Here is a 20776-nt window from a genome sequence, read left to right as displayed (position 1 = left end):
GGCTGACGTTTTCGGCCGTCGCAGTGCGGCATGGGATCGAGCACCACATACCCACTACGGGCCCGCCGGTCTACGCCAGGGCCCGCCGCCTCAACCCGGCCAAGCTCGCCGTGGCAAAGGCCGAGTTCGACGCGTTGGAGCACCTCGGCATCGTGCGGCGCTCCAATAGCGCGTGGGCCTCACCACTGCACATCGTGCCAAAGCCGGGGGGCGGATGGCGCCCGTGTGGCGACTACCGCCGCCTCAACGACGCTACCACCCCCGACAGGTACCCGATCCCGCACATCCAGGACTTTTCCGCCTGTTTGGCGGGACGGGTCATATTTTCCAAAATTGACCTGATACGGGGATACCACCACGTACCTGTCCGGGCGGCCGACGTCCCGAAGACGGCCGTCATCACGCCGTTCGGCCTGTTCGAATTTTTGAGGATGCCGTTTGGCCTCAAGAACGCGGCCCAGGCGTTCCAGCGCTTAATGGATGGCGTGCTGCGCGACCTGCCATTTCTTTTCGTCTATCTCGACGACATCCTCGTCGCCAGCACGTCCCGCGCCGAGCACCTCCTCCACCTCCGAACACTGTTCGGTCGCCTCAGCGAGCACGGCTTAATTGTGAACCCGGCCAAATGCCACTTCGGCACGACGACCGTTGACTTTTTGGGCCACCGCATCACCAAGGTCGAGGCCATCACCACGTTCCCGCGTCCCCGTTCCATCAAGGCCCTACAAGAGTTCCTCGGCATGGTGAATTTTTATCACCGATTCGTGCCCCGCGCTGCTCAGCTCATGCGGCCCCTTTACGAGGCCCTCCGGGGCAAGCCGGCCAAGCATGACATCGTTTGGTCCGCGGCCATGGACGCGGCCTTCGCGAGCGCAAAACGGGCCCTCGCCGACGCAACGCTGCTGGCTCACCCGGTGCTCAACGCGCCCATCGCCCTCACTACGGACGCCTCCAACTACGCGGTGGGCGCCGTCCATGAACAATGGGTGGACGGGGTTTGGCAGCCACTCGCTTTTTTCAGCTGGCAGCTCCGGCCGAACGAGTTAAAATACAGCACGTTCGACCGCGAGCTGCTCGGTCTATTCCTGGCCGTTCGCCATTTCCGACACCTCCTGGAGGGCCGCCCGTTCACGGCTTTCGTCGACCACAACCGTTGGTCTACGCAATGGCCAAAGTCACGGAGCCGTGGTCGGCCCGCCAGCAGCGCCACCTCTCCGCCGTGTTGGAATTCACCACGGACATCCGGCACGTCGCCGGCAAAGACAACGCTGTGGCCGACTGTCTTTCTCGGGCCAGCGCGAACGCGGTCCACCTCGGCGTGGACTTCACGCTCATGGCGGCCGACCAGACCACCGACACCTCAGTGCAGGCTCTCCGGGCGGTGGACACGGGCCTCCACCTGGCCGACATCCCCTTCGCGGGCACCGTCCTGCTCTGTGACGTCTCCCAGGGCCAGCCTCTCCCCATCGTGCCCGTTTCCTGGCAGCGCCGCATCTTCGCCTCCATCCACGGCCTTTCTCACCCGGGCCGGAAAGCTTCTCAGAAGCTGGTGTCGGCGCGTTTCATCTGGCACGGCCTTCGACGGAACGTCCGCGACTGGGCCAACGCCTGCACGGCCTGCCAGCGGGCCAAGGTCCACCGCCACACCCAGGCCCCGCTGGCACCTTTCACCGTGCCTGCACGGTGTTTCGACCACGTCCACGTGGACCTGGTGGGTCCCCTGCCCCCATCGCGGGGGTTCACCCACCTGCTCACCATGGTGGACAGGACCACCAGGTGGCCGGAGGCCGTGCCCCTCACCTCCACCACCACCGCCGACGTGGCGCAGGCGTTCATCGCCACCTGGGTCGCGCGCTTCGGCGCACCGGCGGACATCTCGTCCGACCGCGGCCCACAGTTCACGTCCGAACTTTGGGGCGCGGTCGCCCGCTCGTTGGGGGTCACGCTGCACCGCTCCACGGCCTACCACCCCCAAGCCAACGGGTTGTGCGAGCGGTTTCACCGCTCCATGAAGGCCGCACTCATGGCTGACGGTTGGACCGACCGGCTGCCGTGGGTCCTTTTGGGCCTCCGCACGGCCCCCAAGGAGGACCTCCGGGCGTCCGCCGCCGAGCTCGTCTACGGCCAGCCGCTCCGCGTCCCGGGCGAGTTCGTGCCCGATGCTACCAGTCCCTGGTCCACCGCACACCAGTGCTCGGACCTCCAGGAGGCCGCCCGCCGATTTGCCCCCGTGCCAACGTCCCGCCACGGTGGCCCCCAGTCCTACGTCCCCCCGGCGCTTCGCACAGCGGAGTACGTCTTTGTGCATCATGACGCGCACCGGGGGCCACTGCGGCCGCCGTACGACGGGCCCTTCCGGGTCCTGCGACGGGGCGACAAGTCCTTTGTCGTCGACGTTGGCGGCCGGTCAGACCGGATCTCTGTGGACCGCCTCAAACCGGCGCACATGGACGTCGACCGACCACCACGGTTGGCCCTTCCTCCGCGGCGAGGCCGCCCCCCGTCCACAGTTCCCCCCGCTCGACCACCCACCACCATGTCGGACCCCTCCCCACGACCCTCCAGGGGTCGCTTCGGCCGGGTCATCCGGACCCCCCTTAAATTGACCCTGCCGGTGCAGGTCGATTCTGGAGGGGCGTGTGTAGCGGTTACCGCTGGATGCACACAATCGCCTTGCACCGGCCAGAACACGGCCAGACGCGCCTCTCCCGGGCATGCCCGGACTCACTGTTCCCGGGCACGCCCGAACCTCCCGGGCACGCCCGGTCTCGTCTTTCCCAGGCATGCCCGCTCTCGCCTTTCCAGGGCTCACCCAGAGCGTCCGGGCATGCCCGCTCTCGCCTTTCCAGTGCTCGTCCAGAGTGCCCGGGCACGCCCAGCCTCGACTTGCCAGGCCGCAGCCAAACACGCCCGGGCAGGTCCAGACTCGCCTTTCCAAGGCTCGCCCTTGACACCCGGGCATGCCCGGTATAGCTTTTGCCGGGCAAACTTCCCGACATAAATGTGTATATATATTGCTGCCCGATAAACGGGCTTTTGTCAGAATACCTGAGCTGTTTTGTTTCAATAAAGCACCTCGGACGAATTCCGTCTTTGGTCGCGTCACTTCTTTCGACTCGCGTTGGAGCGCAGCTCCTTCAAGGCTACCATTAGGCCGAGAAAAATATATATCCGGTCTCTGGTCAACGCGCGCATCGATTTTGACCCTGCGCGTCAACAATTACTTTTTTCAAATTTGGTATCGACGTTCGCGCACGGCCCTCCCCTACAAAACTGCGTTTAGTTTGTCCAAATCCAAACAGCCGGTCCAAAGATATGAGTAGTTTTGTGTGCCGTGACGTCATGAACCCATTAGGGAAGTTGCATGTGACGTCATCGTCTTAGTCACGTGACCGCTTGGGTGGCAAAACATTGCTTCTGCCACCATACGTCATGGCGGCAATTTAAAACTCGTCTCACATATAAATTGCTCCCTACACGATGGTAAAGAGTTGTTGTGCTGTCGGATGTACAGCCCGATTTCATCCGGACGACACAACGCTAAAACGGTTTCATAGCTGCCTTCACTGCAGCTCTCAGGTGAGAATATGGCTCATGAGGTTGTTACCTTCGCTCGCGAAGTGAAAAGTAGGATTAGGCATTTGGTTACGTACATGTGGAGTGTGTATGGCGTACGTGTGGCGTACTTGTGGCATACGTGTGGCGTACTTGTGGCGTACGTGTGGAGTGTGTGTGGCGTACTTGTGGCATACGTGTGGCGTGTGTGTGGCGTACGTGTGGAGTGTGTGTGGCGTACTTGTGGAGTGTGTGTGGCGTACGTGTGGAGTGTGTGTGGCATACGTATGGCGTACTTGTGGTGTACGTGTGGAGTGTGTGTGGAGTACGTGTGGCGTACTTGTGGCGTACGTGTGGAGTGTGTGTGGTGTACGCGTGGAGTGTGTGTGGCATACGTGTGGCGTACGTGTGGAGTGTGTGTGGCGTACTTGTGGCGTATGTGTGGAGTGTGTGTGACGTACGTGTGGTGTACTTGTGGAGTGTGTGTAGAGTACGTGTGGCGTACTTGTGGCGTACTTGTGGCGTACGTGTGGAGTGTGTGTGGTGTACGCGTGGAGTGTGTGTGGCATACGTGTGGCGTACGTGTGGAGTGTGTGTGGCGTACTTGTGGCGTATGTGTGGAGTGTGTGTGACGTACGTGTGGCGTACTTGTGGCGTACGTGTGGCGTACTTGTGGCATACGTGTGGCGTACTTGTGGCGTACGTGTGGCGTACTTGTGGAGTGTGTGTGGCGTACTTGTGGCATACGTGTGGAGTGTGTGTGGCGTACGTGTGGAGTGTGTGTGGACCGTGGAGTGCGTGTGGCGTACTTGTGGGTCCACACGGGTCCACAGGCAGATGACACAGCCTCGGTTTCTCGCAATACCGCGAAAACGCCTCGACGGGCAAGCTATGGGCGTAAACTGACAGGTCCGTCTGACGAAACGACAGCTTTCCTGTCAGCCATGTTGTTTATGCCACCCAAGATGGCGGCCGGAACCGGTTGCCATGGACGACGCCCACGCGATGCAAGGCCTCTATTGGCTGGATATTGTCATTTATTGAAACGAAGACGTTCTTTGTCGGGTTCGTGTGAAGCAACCAGAAGGCCTAGAGAGCTGTGGGTGGTCTCGTTAGTTAGGCCTGGATCCTATCTCGTTTGTCATGAAGTAGTAAGTGTCTGTGATAATCTGGTGGACAGGGAGAAGAGATCGTGGGAGACCATCGGCCTGTTAGACCACTTGCGCATGCGCAGTGTTGACGCAATCGACGCATTGGAATGTTTGACGGTACGGCGAGGCAATCTCGAGATCGAAATGGCAGTCTATAATATGCTTAAAGAACTTAATAATTTTCAGAATAAATACATTTTAAAATAACTTAAGCTTGTGTTCATTATTTACAAAAAAAGGCCGACAAGTCCCATTGGCTGTCTTTAATTTCTCTCTGGACGGCGCCACAGCAGATGACGAGGACCGCAAGGCATGAGGACACAAAAAACACCTCTATATGTGCAATCCATGCTTTTCAAAAAATAAAAATAAAAATAACCGCATCGCCGCATCAATTCTGGAACTTTGGTCTGACCAGAGACCAGCAATATATTTTTTTCAGCCTTTTCGGCCTTTCAGGAGCCCTGAAAAGAAATACGAACAATCCTGTGGAAAAATTTCCCGAGTCCATAATTCGGGAATCTTACGTCACCCGTCAACAATCTACACACGTATATGCCGCTAGAAACCTCAGGCATCATATGATAGGCACAATAATCGTCAAAAAACATTTTAAAACCACTTTATTCGACAAAGTGTGGTGCGGCCTAGCATCTAGTCAAGACCTTGGCCTAGGCCCTAGGGCCTACAACTAGCGCGATTTCTTCACTCGGGCAATAACTCAAAAAATATAAATCGTACAAACTTCTAACATAACTTGATCTTCTAATCTCTCCAAATGTGTTTTCAAAACGAGCAGGCACAAGGTCAGAGTATTTTGAACTCCCCATGCGTAAGAAGACAAAATGTCAGGAACACAGTCTTTTCTTCCTTGGGCTCTGACGTCATCTGTCGTGGTTCACCAATCAGCATGTGCCACCTATTTGTAGTCCATCTCTGCTCCTATCAGCAAGTTCCATCTTACCAGTCCTTTCTGTCAACCAAACCCTGCCCAATCACGGCTCCTCGGGTTGTGGCCTCGGCCTGCCCGACCTGTGCGCTTACCAAGTCAATGTAATCACTGGCAGTGCTCAATGTCCTGGATTCCGGTAGGTTTTTATATGAGTGTATTTAATTTGGGTGTCGATTGTGTGGCTTGGTTATGTGCCTCTGGTGTGGTGCCAAAAGGGACATAGGAATAAAGTACAGAGGTAACGACATACAGGACATAAATTACCCATAATCCCTGAGCTAATTAACATACCCAAACCTCCAATGGGGACGAAGATACACTTAATCCGAACACACCGAGTGTCCGCTGGGTCCGAATCCCACACTCCTGACATCAGTTGTCGCGTTCCCTGGGATTAAAATCCCCTGGGGACAAATGGCCGACCGAGCTTTACACTCCGAGGCGCTCAATCAAACAATGGCGGATCTTGCTTATACGCACGAGGAGGGGAGGGCAGCAAGGCTCTTACCTGCACGGATTCCACTGGAGCATCCTCAAACCACGATAATCGAACAAGACCGACATGGAATTAAAATGCAACAAATATACAGGTTTAATGAAAATAATGCCAGGGACAAGAAATGCACAGTAAAACTAAATTCCTAATCGAGGGACCCTCCACACAGACTCGTATACAACAGAAGGGGAATAAATAAATGAAAGTAATAAAAAGTGTGGGTGTGCTTTTGTGTGTACTCAGCTACTATGTACAATTGTACTGTGTACTGTGTACAATTATGACGTATTTAATTCCTTAAGTATTCTACGTGTATACCATCGAGTTAAATTAAGGCGGTTGGTCTTTAGTTCGTCAGGATGGTAGTGGTAGCGCACTTACCTCTCAGGTATTCAGGTGTGGAGCCAGGGTTCGATTGGGAACCACCCAGAACTGTCGGATCTCGGATGGCTGTTAAACAGGCAAGGTGTTTCATCACAAAGTGTGCGCCATCTTGTGAATAGGTGAGGGCGAGACAACCGGAAGTAAGCTGTAACACGTGCCCTTTTGTGGTTTAAACGTATCCAATCACGTGACTGTTGTCGCGAAGGGTGCACTAACCGGAAGTTACGTAGTTCCGCGGGTGCCTATGGACGTTTAGTTATTACTAGGCTACATTGGCATTAGTTCGGTGGCTGTTAAAGATGGCAGCCTTCCCTTCGCGAACAGTCAGTAGAGAATGAGTAAATTAATTCTCGCCGGTTTTTAAGCACACAACAAATTCAAAATTACTCCTACCTGCCTTAAAGTCCCCCGCGAACATGCACCTGGTAAGAGTGGCGAGCACCTCAACATACGGAGGACGTCGGAGGAAGAAGAAGAAGAAGAGGAAAAGAAGAAGAGGAGGAAGTGTAGGAAGAAGAAGAAGTTTCTCCTCTTCTGCCCAGTACAGTACTCCACAAGTATGTAATAAATAGACGGGCCTTTTGAAGCTCGTGTCGGTGCAGAGAAAACGGACATACTGTATTCAAAATGCTTAATTTATTTATATAATACATATTGCATCCAAAACGAGTTATTTATTTATTTTAATGTTACATTTACAAATAGTACATAATATTTTACTTCAGGATCACTCGTTTTGGGGCTGTTGCTAAGCGACACACCTCCTCTCTTCTTCTCCGGCCTCGTTTGTCTTTCGCCTTTTCGGAGCGTGTCGAACGTTGCTTTAACGCCAAGTTTGCTTTAACGTTGCTTTAACGTCGAACGTTGCTTTAACGCCAATCGCCAAGTCACACACATGACCTCCTTCCCTTGACTTGAGGACGAGATGGACGTCGAGTCGGTGACGAACAGGTCGATGTCCTTGAAAGAGCCAGGAGCTGGAGAATGGAATTGCTTCGTCTTAGAGGAACTTGGAGAAGAGGTGCAAGGAGAAGGCAACGACCAGAGAAGGCAACGGTGTTCTGCTTGTCGGGGGACAACGGAGGTGAGTCCGGGGAGGATCCCCCTCGTCCTCCCAGTTATTTCGAACAACAGGTGGAGCCCGGCGGCGGCACAGGTGAGACTTCCTGACTCAGTGAGTTCGGTCCGGCGGCGGCACAGGTGAGATTTCCTGACTCGGTGAGTTTGGTCCCGCAGCGGCGCAGGTGAGACCACGTGAGTTTGGTGGTCGTGTTTGCGATGACCTTACTACATTTGTCTCTCTTTGTATTGAACCTCCTGAATACTGTAATTAGCAATCTCTATGTCGTGATTCGAATCCGGCTATAAAACCGCCCTGTAATGTAACGTCAGCATGGTGTGCTGCACCATGGAGCACGCCGTCCTCCCGATATGTTTTGCGTGCACTTGAAGATCGAGATCCCACTCTGTATTTCAGAGTCGTTGTTTTTCGTTGTTGCCGTGATGCCCGAAAGTAGCTAATATGAGATATACAAGGAAAAGGTAATTTTACTCTTTTAGGATCCTTTAGGACTCGCACATCACAGAGTACAGGTGAGGAGCAGAGGAGTGGGAGTGGGAGTGGGGGCAGGATGGACCATGGAGGGTATGGTATGTTCAGTAAGTTAATTTAAGTCAAAACAAGGAGTTGATACTGCAGGTACCCCACCTTTTGGTGGTATGAGGAATACATATCCGTAATATGAAAGGTAAATGTTCAACACTTTTTGAAATATGAACACAAACGTTCACGGACGGATGATCGGTTGGTCGGAGCTCATAGCCCCCCAATATCCCCCCCCCCATCTCCGACCTTGTTGGAGGAGTGGAGACAAAAATGTGTTTGATGCCTATGAGGTGTCTTACCTGCATTTGAATCCTGACTCGGCTACTAACTCGGCTAAAGACCCCTATGGTGTCCTTCGCAAAGAGTAGGCGAGCTATCTCCGGCATCCTGAACGAATTACAAATTCCTGCCCTAACCTACAGGTGGCGCTACATCGGCGGTACTGTTGCGCCCCTGTGATATTTAAGGCTCAGCCGCAACCAGGTGCTGCAAACAAACGATGAAGAGTTAAAAAGTAAAATAGGACATGATCACTCGATTAATAAAAGGTAAGTAAAAACCGGTGAACAAGGATGTACAGTCCAAGTTTCATTCTCTATCCTTGAATTTGCATTTCTTCCTGGGTACCTGCACTCGTACCAAGTTTTAGTTGTTTATCAAATTTGTGTTTCTGAATTCTGATGTGTACCTGTTCTCACCTAGGCACCACCAGTGAATGTGAGAGACCTTGAGAGTGTGGTCCATCTCCTGCAGGATCCATACACGGTGCGGTTTATCATTTAATCTCCATTTCTGTGTGGTGCAGGAGAATCATTCAAACACAACGTTCCTCCATCTTATTGTCCCCTACAAACGTCTGTCTGACTTCTTGTGTGTTTCAGCGTGGCCTGGTTGAGCGACATATGGGTGAGCTGTGCCGCCTGGTGACGGAGCACCCTCACGGCCTGGTATCCTTGGTTCAGGCGTGGATGGAGCACAAGCCAATGACTCATCTGGTGCTCCAGCTACTATACGTTCTATCATACGGTGATATCATCATGATCTGGGGACACCAAGATGTCTTTCATGGGAAATACCTAATTATATTTCCAATTAATCAAATGGACCAAACCCTTGACAGTGTCGGTGCAGCCAAAGCCATTCCTGAGAAAAAATTATGTTGGGTGGTTTGCCATTGCCTTTCTCGCTGTCAGTCGGGGTTTCTTCTTCTTCCTTTATTTGGAGCACATAGCCGTGAGGAAGAATTTGTTATTTGGTCGGAGTACCGCAATAAGCCAACAACTTGCCTATTCATCACACAGACACCATGGGATCTTTAACGCTCACCAACAACCATTGCTGGCAGACGGTTCTTCCAACTTGATATCCATCCGATTGACAGCACATGTATGCATTGATACCTCACCCTACCTGCAAAACACCAGGATGAAAGTTTATAGTTGGGTTGAAATTCAAACCAATGCTAGATAGCTCAGAGGCAAGTGCATAGACCTCCAGGTGAGTCTAGGATATCCTGCCAGCTCATTTTTAGCTCACCTGGACTTTAGGCTGGTGAGCTTATGCGATCGAGCAGTGTCCATAGGTAAGTAAGTAAGTAAGTCAGTGAGTCTGTAAACACTTCAGTCATTATCCCTTGAACCAACACACGATTTTGATGAAACTTGACCACAAGCGTCACATCTGATGCCGAACGAAGGTATATTGACCGCATTAAAATCTGCGCTCATTAACGGGTTGAAATCAGGCCTACAACTTAAAAAAAAAAATCCTGCCCCAACCAACAGTGGGCGTCAGTATCAGCAGCACAGCCATGCCCTCGGTCAAAAACATGACCTGTAACCTGCAAAAAGCATGACCTGTAACCTGCAAAAAGCATGACCTGTAACCTGAAAAAAACATGACCTGTAACCTGCAAAAAACATGACCTGTAACCTGCAAAAAGCATGACCTGTAACCTGCAAAAAACATGACCTGTAACCTGCAAAAAGCATGACCTGCAACCTGCAGAAAACATGACCTGCAACCTGCAGAAAACATGACCTGTAACCTGCAAAAAACATGACCTGTAACCTGCAAAAAGCATGACCTGTAACCTGCAAAAAGCATGACCTGTAACCTGCAAAAAGCATGACCTGTAACCTGAAAAAAGCATGACCTGTAACCTGCAAAAAGCATGACCTGTAACCTGCAAAAAGCATGACCTGTAACCTGCAAAAAACATGACCTGTAACCTGCAAAAAACATGACCTGTAACCTGCAAAAAACATGACCTGTAACCTGCAAAAAACATGACCTGTAACCTGCAAAAAACATGACCTGTAACCTGCAAAAAACATGACCAGTAACCTGCAAAAAACATGACCTGTAACCTGCAAAAAGCATGACCTGTAACCTGCAAAAAGCATGACCTGTAACCTGCAAAAAGCATGACCTGTAACCTGCAAAAAACATGACCTGTAACCTGCAAAAAACATGACCTGTAACCTGCAAAAAGCATGACCTGTAACCTGCAAAAAACATGACCTGTAACCTGCCAAAAACATGACCTGTAACCTGCAAAAAACATGACCTGTAACCTGCAAAAAGCATGACCTGTAACCTGCAAAAAACATGACCTGTAACCTGCAAAAAACATGACCTGTAACCTGCAAAAAGCATGACCTGTAACCTGCAAAAAACATGACCTGTAACCTGCCAAAAACATGACCTGTAACCTGCAAAAAACATGACCTGTAACCTGCAAAAAGCATGACCTGTAACCTGCAAAAAACATGACCTGTAACCTGCCAAAAACATGACCTGTAACCTGCAAAAAACATGACCTGTAACCTGCAAAAAGCATGACCTGTAACCTGCAAAAAGCATGACCTGTAACCTGCAAAAAGCATGACCTGTAACCTGCAAAAAACATGACCTGTAACCTGCAAAAAACATGACCTGTAACCTGCAAAAAACATGACCTGTAACCTGCAAAAAACATGACCTGTAACCTGCAAAAAACATGACCTGTAACCTGCAAAAAGCATGACCTGTAACCTGCAAAAAGCATGACCTGTAACCTGCAAAAAACATGACCTGTAACCTGCAAAAAACATGACCTGTAACCTGCAAAAAACATGACCTGTAACCTGCAAAAAGCATGACCTGTAACCTGCAAAAAACATGACCAGTAACCTGCAAAAACCATGACCTGTAAACATGTATCACTGCAATCAGCATCAAAAGTGCTTCCATTCAACCAATCATGTGACAAGATTCTGCGCATGAACAAAATTGATATTTTATGACGTCATTGACCAGCAGGTATAATTGTTCATTCCTGAGCACATATTAACAGTTGATGTATGAAAATGCAAATGATGAGGAAATATTAATTTATCATGTCGGTGATGAAAGTCGGTGGACCCCTTTGAGAGTTCCTGACCCAAGTGCAGCTGATGAGAGAGTTGCCAGCTGCCCATAAGCTCCTGATGTTGGTGTCCGACTTGGTGAAGGAGCAGACGGTCTACGTGAGCTCTGTGTGCCGCTTTCTTTCCTTGTTTGGGTGTGTACAACATCTACACTGCCATAAACTCATAATGCACAAAGTGCAGGAAGAATGATAGCTCCAGGACATTAGACATCACCACACACGTGTGCAGCATGATGAAGTCGGTTGTCAAACATGTTTATACGTCAGATTATGTGTCATTCTCAGGAAGGAGACAGCATAACGTAATGTGGTATGGGAACATCGCCTCATCACATTCCAACACGTCAGTGTTATAAATCCTTTTTTTAATTTGCGGAAATTGTATGTGACCTGCATTGCTTTTCATTTCGCTGCTGAAACTGCATTTTATGGCCATCTTAAGCTGCCCTGAAGTACCTTCTGCTTAAACCGCTGTAATGTGTGCAGTCATGGTTTGTCTGGGATGGTACTTGGCATAGGATATTCCAGCATTTTGATCTAGCCATACAGTAGGAGTGGAGAATATGTCCAAGTCAGGATATGTGACTTGAAACGACACTTGAATGGGATGGAGTCGCCCGCCTGATGCCAGTGCTCTTGTGGCTGTTGCGGTTCTGTGGTGTTGAATTAGACGAGCTGATTTGCTGCAGTGCATTCTGGGGATCATACACACTGAAAGCACAGAACTCTGGTGAGATCCTTCCATGGCAATGTACATGATCACGCAAAACCAGGACCGGGCTTGGTGAAGCAATATTCATACACACATGTCAATACATACAAGCAACCACTGTTTTGGCACGAACAGCTTCATCAGCAAAAAACAAAGTTATCAGCATGAAGGTTGTGAATAAAATACCTCTGCCTCACATCCGAAGGACCCCATGAACACAAGACTGATGATAAAATACAAATCTTTATTTTATTTTTGTGTACAAAATCGAGGCGCATGGAAGAGGCAGTCGGATCACGAGTACAAGAAGCAAGGGAATCGTCGTCATCGCAATTTCATATGCAGCCTGTGGCCATTGATGCAGTGCCCCGTTTCCAGTAAGCTGGTATTCATTTTGATAGACCCACATGACTGATACAACAACAACAGGCATTTTAAGGCCATTTTCCCTGCGAGAGCAGGGGTTAGCCACCCACGTGACTGATGACATCATACATATAATTCTTCACTCACATCAGATCGTAGATCAGATATATGAAGTTTCAGATTTTTCGGATAAGGATTTAAATTCAACCAATTATGGCTGGAATACCACTTTTTTTTTCTTTTTTTTTGTATACAAGATCGAGGCTCGTGAAAGAGCTAACATTAATCACACAAAAAGTCAAACGACACATAAAACACAAAATAAAGGGAGCGGAAGACAAGATGGGGAGAGAGGGGGAAGGACACAAACACAACATATGAGAGCAGGGACATCGATAGAAATGTGGGAGGGAGAGGGCTTGGGAGAATGTGGGAGAGGTATAAAACATATGGACACTGCAAGGACTTCCAGGAAACAAGTTTGAATTTCAAAAAAAAGAGTATCTGGGGTTAATTAGCGGGGGTAGAAAAGATCAAGGATTTGGATGGGGGAAGATAAGAGATGGTGGTGAACAGCTGTTTTAAAGACCTGGAGGGAGGAGTGGGATTGAAGGGAGTGGTGGAGTTTGTTCCAGAGGCGGGAGAAAAGGGGAATGAAAGCGTGAAGGTGAGCAGAAGCCTAGATTTTGGCAGTTTCACCATAAGAGGGCTGCTGGCAGATCTTGTGCGACCTATAGGAATATTTGGGGGACAGAGCACAGAGAGAGCTGGGGGAGCAAGGCCGTAGAGGAGTCGGTAGAAGACAGAAAGACCACCAACCTGCCTGTGGTGAGTGAGTGAAAGGCCCTCGGAGTTAGCTTCATCGCGGGAGATTCCAATGATTCTGAAAGCTTTGGTTTCAACAGCGTGAAGTCCAGCTGGGTGTGAGGCAGGAGCACCAGCCCAGAAGGGGGAACAGTATTCCATTGAGCTGCGGATGAAAGCCTTGTATGTGGTGAGGAGCTCAGGTGTGCCAAGGAAGGACTTCGCACGACGGAGGATGCCCAGTCGGCGACTGGCTTTGGAGGCCAGCTTGGAAATGTGGTTTTCCCAAGAAAGATCATGGCAGACAGTGAGACACAAAAGCTTGAGCGACAGAACTTCTTGGAGAGGATTGTTGAGAAAGTAGATAGGAGGGTTTTCCAGTCAGTGTTTTCGGAGAGACATCGTGAGAGTGTGAGATTTGTCAGGATAGAAAGACATGTTCCACTTGTTTGACCAGTCTGTGATTTTTTCCAGGTCTGTAGAGAGCGAGGAGGCTGCAGACTGCCGATCTGAGGGATGAGGAATGGAGCAGCAGAGAGTGGAGTCATCAGCAAAGAGATAGAGAGGATTTTCCAGAGAGTCGGAGAGATCATTGATGAAGACCAGAAATAGCACAGGGCCCAGAACACTACTTTGGGGAACTCCAGCCAGAACAGGAAGGGGAGATGAGAGAAATCCATTCAGGGCCACACGTTGCCTACGACCAGGGAGGAAGTCCACAAGCCATGAGTGGAGATTTCCATGGATACCATAGGAGGAGAGTTTGGTGAGCAGAGCTGGGTGCCAGACCGTATCGAAGGCATGTGATATGTCAAGGGAGACAGCTCTGATTTCCTGTTTGGCATTGAGGACCTCCATCCATTGTTGAGACAGCAGAAGCAACATGTCCAGAGTATAATGACTTGGTCTGAATCCAAATTGATGATCAGAGATCAAGCCATTGCAGAAGAGGAAGGATTTGATATCCAAAGCAATGATGGAATCCATGACTTTGCTGATAATTGGGAGCAAGCTGATTGGTCTGTAGTTGCAAGGATCTGTTTTTGCACCTTTTTTGTGTAAAGCGGTAATGTTTGCCGATTTCCAAGATGCTGGCAGATGACCTTGAGCAAAAGAGAGGGTGAAATGAACAGAGAGAGGGTGAGATAGAGCGGCAGAGCAGGATTTTATGACCCGTGGGCTGATGCCGTCTGGTCCAGTTGCAGAATCAGAGTCGAGGTTTGAAAAAACTTCTCCACCATGTCAGGAGAGAAGGACACCGAGTCCAGGAGCAGTTGGGTTCGATTGGGAAAGGTGGGAACAGAGAGAGATGGGTTTGGGACACAAAATTTTGAGGCAAACACAAAGTTGAGGCATTCGGCTTTGTCACGTGCGGTGTCAACTGTGTAGCCATTTGAGGTAAGAGAGGGGATGGAGGGGGAACAAACACCAGAAATGGATTTGACCAGACGCCACCAGGATTTGGAGGAAGGAGACAGGTTTGAGAGTTCAATCTTGAGTGTGGAGATATTGCGCTTCCTGGCACTCCTGAGGGTAGACACACACTTGTTCCGAGCTTGGTGGAAGGAGCTGAGATTGCCTTCAGTTGGATTTGCCTTCCAAGAGGCAAAGGCAAGTTCTTTCAGGGCAACTGCCTCACCACAAGATTCAGTGTACCATGGACGGGAGGAAGGGTAAGACAACTGAAGACGAGATGGGATAAATCTGTGCATGAGAGAGAGCAGTTTGCTTTGGAAGAATTCCCAGGAAGAATTGATGTCAGAGGCAGTAGAGATGGGAGACCAGTCCAGGTGATTGGTGGCTGCTTGCAGACCATGCCAGTCAGCCTGAGTGAAATTCCAGACTCGTCGGCGCTGAGGAGGCTCTCTGAGAATGGCCAGAGAGATGTCCACTTTAACAAGCACATGATCAGAAGAACCGATTGGAGCAGAAGAAGAGCAGCAGACATTTGCAGGGAAGTTTGTCATAACCAAGTCTAGAAGAGAAGATACTCCATTGACTGAGATCTGGGTCTGGAAATTGACAGATTGTGTCAGTCCCAAAGAGTCGCAGAAGTCCGTTGCTGAGGTGCCGTGGCTGGTGAGAGAGGAACCCACACCCAGCCAGCTTGCATGATGACAGTTGAAGTCGCCACATATGAGGAAGAGAGAGTTTGGATGAGTTGATAGAAGTTGGTCCATGTTGTCTGACAGCGAAATGTAAATGGAGTCATCACTGTTTGGAGGACGGCACAGAACACATATGAACAAAAGATAGGAGCGCAGAGGAAGCTGTAGCCAGAGGTACTCCTGGGGGTTGGGCGGAGAGAGGGCAGTGCAAGGAGAGTGAGGAAGAGAGTTTTTGATAAAGATAGCCACCCCACCACCAGGACGAGGCTCAGGTCTATCATACCGGAGGAGGGGGTAACCAGGAAGAGATATTAAGGAATCAGAGATATCTTGAAGGAGGAAAGTTTCTGTTCAGCAGATCAAGTCTGGATTGTCCAAAGCACCCTGAATGGAGAGATCAATCAGGTTTGAGCGGAGGCCCCGGATGTTTGAGGTCCATATCATTAATGAGGAGAGAGGGGGAGCATCGGGTGCAGGACAGTGGAGGGGAGGGGTAGGGTAAGATGAAGGATGAGAGGGGGAGGTAGGGAGAGCAGTTGCTGGTGTGTCAGAAATTTTAGAAGAAAGGGAAGGATGAGGAGGACGAAAGGTTTGATGGTGATGGGATGAGGCACAGTGAGGAGTTGTTTGAGGGGTGGGGGGGCAGAGGAAAGTAGAAGGTTGGGGAAGGTGGAGGTATGAGATAGAAGGGAGACGAAGTGGGGAGGAGGCAGCTTTGAGGAGGAGGTGGGAGGGGGGAGAGAATTTGGGAGGGATGGTTGGGGGGGGAGATTTGAAGGGGAGGGGTTGGGGAGGAGTTTTGAATGGGAGGGGCAAGGGGGGAGTTTAGGAGGGGAGGGGCAAGGGGGGGTTTAGGAGGGGAGGGGCAATGGGGGAGTTTAGAAAGTGGATGATTAATGAAAGACGAACATTTATAACAAATTGGGTTTATTGTGATTTTCAAGTTAGCGATCCGTTTGAGAACGATGGAGGAGGGGTGGAATGAATGAGAATTTAGAGCATGTCCTGATTTAGAATTATAAGAGATTGAATTTTTTTTTGAAATGGAATGAGTTGGAGAGGAAATTGAAAAGAGCCTTTTAAATAGGAAGAAAAACAGCGTGTTGTAATATACCACTGAATAAAACACTGCAGGGGAAAGTTTAAACATATTTAAACAGAACCGTGAAGAACAATCTTATATTTACAAAAATACCAACGGGGTGAGGGAGCCTAGAGGGACAACCACGGGTCACGTGAACAGGGGAAAAGGTGGAAGGCAAGGAGATAATGGGGGCAGGGCGAGACAGCGCACGTGGACAGAAGCACACGATGGGACAACTTCACACGTGGAGAATGGGAAACAAATGTTGTTTTTCTCTTTGTTTTTTTTTGTTTGTTTGTTTGTTTTTGGGGGGGGGGGGGGGTTAAAACGTCAGTCAAAGAGTAGATGTTCGGGGAAGTTTGGGGGAGAAGGGAAAAATCTAAGAGCCTAGCAAAAACAGCGAAGGAAGGAACAAACTTTGACGGGGGACCGGGGAAGTCTGAGGCAAGGCCGCACACGCACAGCAAACAAACGATTAATTTATGAAAGATTAACACCGAGAAACTTCCTAGGGACACACTATAGGTTCACACACCGAAAGATAAATACAGTTTCGACAAAATACAATTGTGAACAATGACTTAACTTTGAAAACGTGGAGAACGTGTACAGCTTCGAAAATCTGTGCCGTTGCCGTCAAGATCTCGCGATGGCTTCAACGATGACATCATCATTATCACCCCATATACTCCAAGGGGGGTTGATGACATATGTCAAGTTTCTATTTTTTTCGTTGAGCAGCTTCGGAGAAAATGATGTCTTTTTTTCCTTTAACCCAATATGGCTGACAAATCATGTGACCTATGATGTCATATTTATCAATAACGTATTCGCCATGGGGAATTCCTCCTATGCTTAAAGTTTTGCATCAATCAGACAAGCGGTTGAAGAGAAACATCTTAAAAGCGATAATATATGGACGTACGCACACACACACACACACACACACACACACACACACACACACACACACACACACACACACACACACACACACACGTACACACACACACACACATGTACACACACACACACACACACACACACATATGTACACACACACGTGTGTGTGTGTGTGTGTGTGTGTGTGTGTATGTATATATATAATACTAGCTGAGGTACCCGGCTTCGCCCGGGTTGAATAAGAATAAGACAAATATATGATGAAAAGAACATGTATATTTTAGAGCAATATCACAGTACATTTCCTACATGACGTTTTGTCAATTGTCAATTTCTCAAAACCTCTTGGTATACAACATTTCTGGTTTTCTTACTTGGTGCCAAGACATAAAGATTGCTTGGTTTTCCAACCCTCGAGCAGCCCACGTACAGCTGGCCATGGGAAGTACCCGGCATTGCCGGGCGGGGGGAAGGGAGGGGAGGGGGAAGGGGAGGGGAGGGGAACGGGGCGGGAGGGGAGAAGAGGGGGGAGGGGAGAAGAGGGGGGAGGAGGAGGAGGAGAGGGGGGGGGATTGGGAGGGGGAGGTGGAGGGATGGGAGGGGGAGGGTGGAGGGGCAAGGGGGAAGGGGAGGGGGAGGGTGGAGGGGAGGGGAAGGGAGGAGGGGTATGGGGGAGGGGAGAAGGGGAGGGGGGTAGGGTGGAGGGAAGGGGAGGGGAGGGGGAGGGGGGAGTCAAGTCGGAAGTCATTGTCGTCAATTGAATGTCGCATTTATTTTTTATTCCCTGTCAAATGGCATTGGTCCCGCATTCCGAACCCGGAAGTCGGAAGTCATTGTCGTCAAAGTTGAAACATTAACGTTACGAAATACGCTGATGACGTCATAATTTTAAAACCCGAAGGTTTTTTAAACATTTAAGGTGTGCTGTAGTTTCTCTGGGACGTACTGATTCCGAATATGAAGTTGAAAAATTAACGTTCCGAAATACGCTGATGACGTCATAATTTTAAAACGCGACGTTTTTTTTTTTAGTTGAGATTTTATTCGAATTCGAATTCCATTAAATTTCAACTGTTGGAAACAATAATTATTTCAATTTCCAACAGTTGAAATAATTATTGTTTCCAACAGTTGAAATTTAATGGCATTCAAATTCGAATAAAATCTCAACTAAAAAAAAAAACCGTTTATTCGTTCTTGGCGCGAAAAAATGGCGCGCATTTTGTCATTATGTGCGACTTTACGTCACTCCTACGGACGTGAAAACATTTGTTTTCCTTAAAAATATATTTAAAATAAATACAATAGTACATAAATTAACAATAAAATAAGCTAAAAAACAATTTAAAATACAATAAAAAGCACATTAAAAATATATAAATATGTACGTACAGTATACTGTACGTACGCGCAACCGCGGGATCGGAAAGGGGCAATAGCGCCGCCACAAACTACACCATGGAATTGCAGCTGGCGCGGTTTTTTTAAACCATTGATATTAAAATACAGAGTAGCCTATAACCACCAGGATTTTATGCTGATTCCGAATCTGTGTCTAAAACTTTTCTCCGATGTGTAGTTCTTGAGTTATAAGCGGACATCCAGACAGACACACACACAGACACTCCTCCTTTATATATAGAGATATATGTGTGTGCTGTGAATTGTGAAGACCACATACTTTTGTCAATTTCAACTTATTTTTCGACAAAATTTTGAGTTATTCGAAAAAGTGCAAGGGTGCCAATATTTTTGGCCACAACTGTATAATTATACGATGGTTGGTGAAAATCACATGACTGATTCACAAGTAAGCTCGGTAATATAAGCTTTACCTGACATTTGACATTTTGGGATGTCTGACATTTGACCTATGATCTATTGACCTCAAAATCGAATCAGTTAATCTTTACATCATTATACATACTGTACCAAACTTGAATTGGATCCCTTCAGCCATTTTCAAGCTATAGACCTATTACAGACTTTTACCTTTGACCCCAAAGTCAAATCGGTTCATCTTTGCATCATAATACATACGTGTACCAACTTTGGTCAGAATCCCATCACTGGTTCACAAGTTATCGCCATAACAGGATTTTTACCTAACATGACCTCTGTCCTTTGGCCTTTGACCTTATAACCCCAAAATGTAATCAGTTCATCTTTACCTCATTATACATACCTGCACCAAGTTTGACTAAGATCTGTTCTCAAGTTATCGTGGTAATGAAAACGTAGCACACAAAAGGACAGCCGGATGGACAACCAGAACACATGCCTCCGGCGACTTTGCCGGCGGAAGCATAAAGATCAGGATGTTAACTTGCTTGTGGCCATTTTGCTTAATGTAACTTTACATTGCCCAAACCTGTGATAATTTGTTTTCAATGAACCTTAACCATTTATGTGCTTTTACACCATCTGAATGTCATGTCTTTCTTCACCTTCATGCAGAAAACCATTTCTGAAGGAAAAAATTTCAGATGAAATGATCTACGCAGATATAGCTTCAAAATGTATCTTCCAACTCGGTGAGAAGTTAAAAAATCACGGATAAAGGTTTCTCAGGTAAAACCAAGATGACGCAACATGGTGGCCAATCACACACACATACTGTATATATATATACATATACTACACACAGTATAACAAGACCTAATCCTGCCTCTCACCTGTAATTGGAGGAATTACCAATTGGCTCTCACCTACTCAATTACCCAAGGTGGCTAGGATTATAAATATATTGACTCCTCCCATGCTCTTCCAGCCAAAGAAAGCTGCATTAAACAACCAAGAAAAGCTACACAAGGTAAGTCATCTGCTGTTTCCAACCCCACCCACGTTCCTCCGCAGCTGCTGGCATTGACAAGTGGCACGTACCTGAGAATCCCAATGCTACACATTCCTCTCAGCCACCATTCCGGTTTCATCACTTATTGGCGAGTCATCAGCGACAGCGTTGAGAAACGTGCGCAACCAAGGCTCCCAAGCATGTTCCATATGCAATGCCACTAGCAGCCATCAGATAAATATCGAGACCCAATATCTTCTCACCCGGAATTGGAGGGACAAACCAATCAGCTCTCACAAAATCAATTATCCCTGGGTGGCTAGGATCTTTACATAATTAATGCCCCTGATCATATAGCCAAAGAAGGCTGCCAAAAACAACCAATAAAAGCAACCAATCAGCTCTTACCTGATAATTTATCCACAGGTGGGGGCTAGAAGAACATGGGG

The 20776-nt window shown here is 48.7% G+C and overlaps 1 protein-coding gene across 1 annotated transcript in view; it reads left to right on the top strand.

Moving 5' to 3' along the window:
• Positions 1 to 7463: 7463 nt before the first annotated feature.
• CFAP69 (cilia and flagella associated protein 69) overlaps positions 7464 to 20776 on the top strand; it is a 104088-nt gene continuing 90775 nt past the window's right edge. Inside the window, exons 1-3 of the mRNA XM_068119291.2 lie at positions 7464 to 7622; positions 8847 to 8909; positions 9026 to 9170. Of these exons, the coding sequence (XP_067975392.2) occupies positions 7464 to 7622; positions 8847 to 8909; positions 9026 to 9170 (367 nt within the window). The remainder of the gene's footprint in view (positions 7623 to 8846; positions 8910 to 9025; positions 9171 to 20776) is intronic.

The sequence above is a fragment of the Myxine glutinosa genome, chromosome 6 (assembly GCF_964187855.1).
Source record: "Myxine glutinosa chromosome 6, kmMyxGlut1.1, whole genome shotgun sequence".
NCBI lineage: Eukaryota > Metazoa > Chordata > Myxini > Myxiniformes > Myxinidae > Myxine > Myxine glutinosa.
This window is presented reverse-complemented; position numbering and strand designations above follow the sequence as displayed.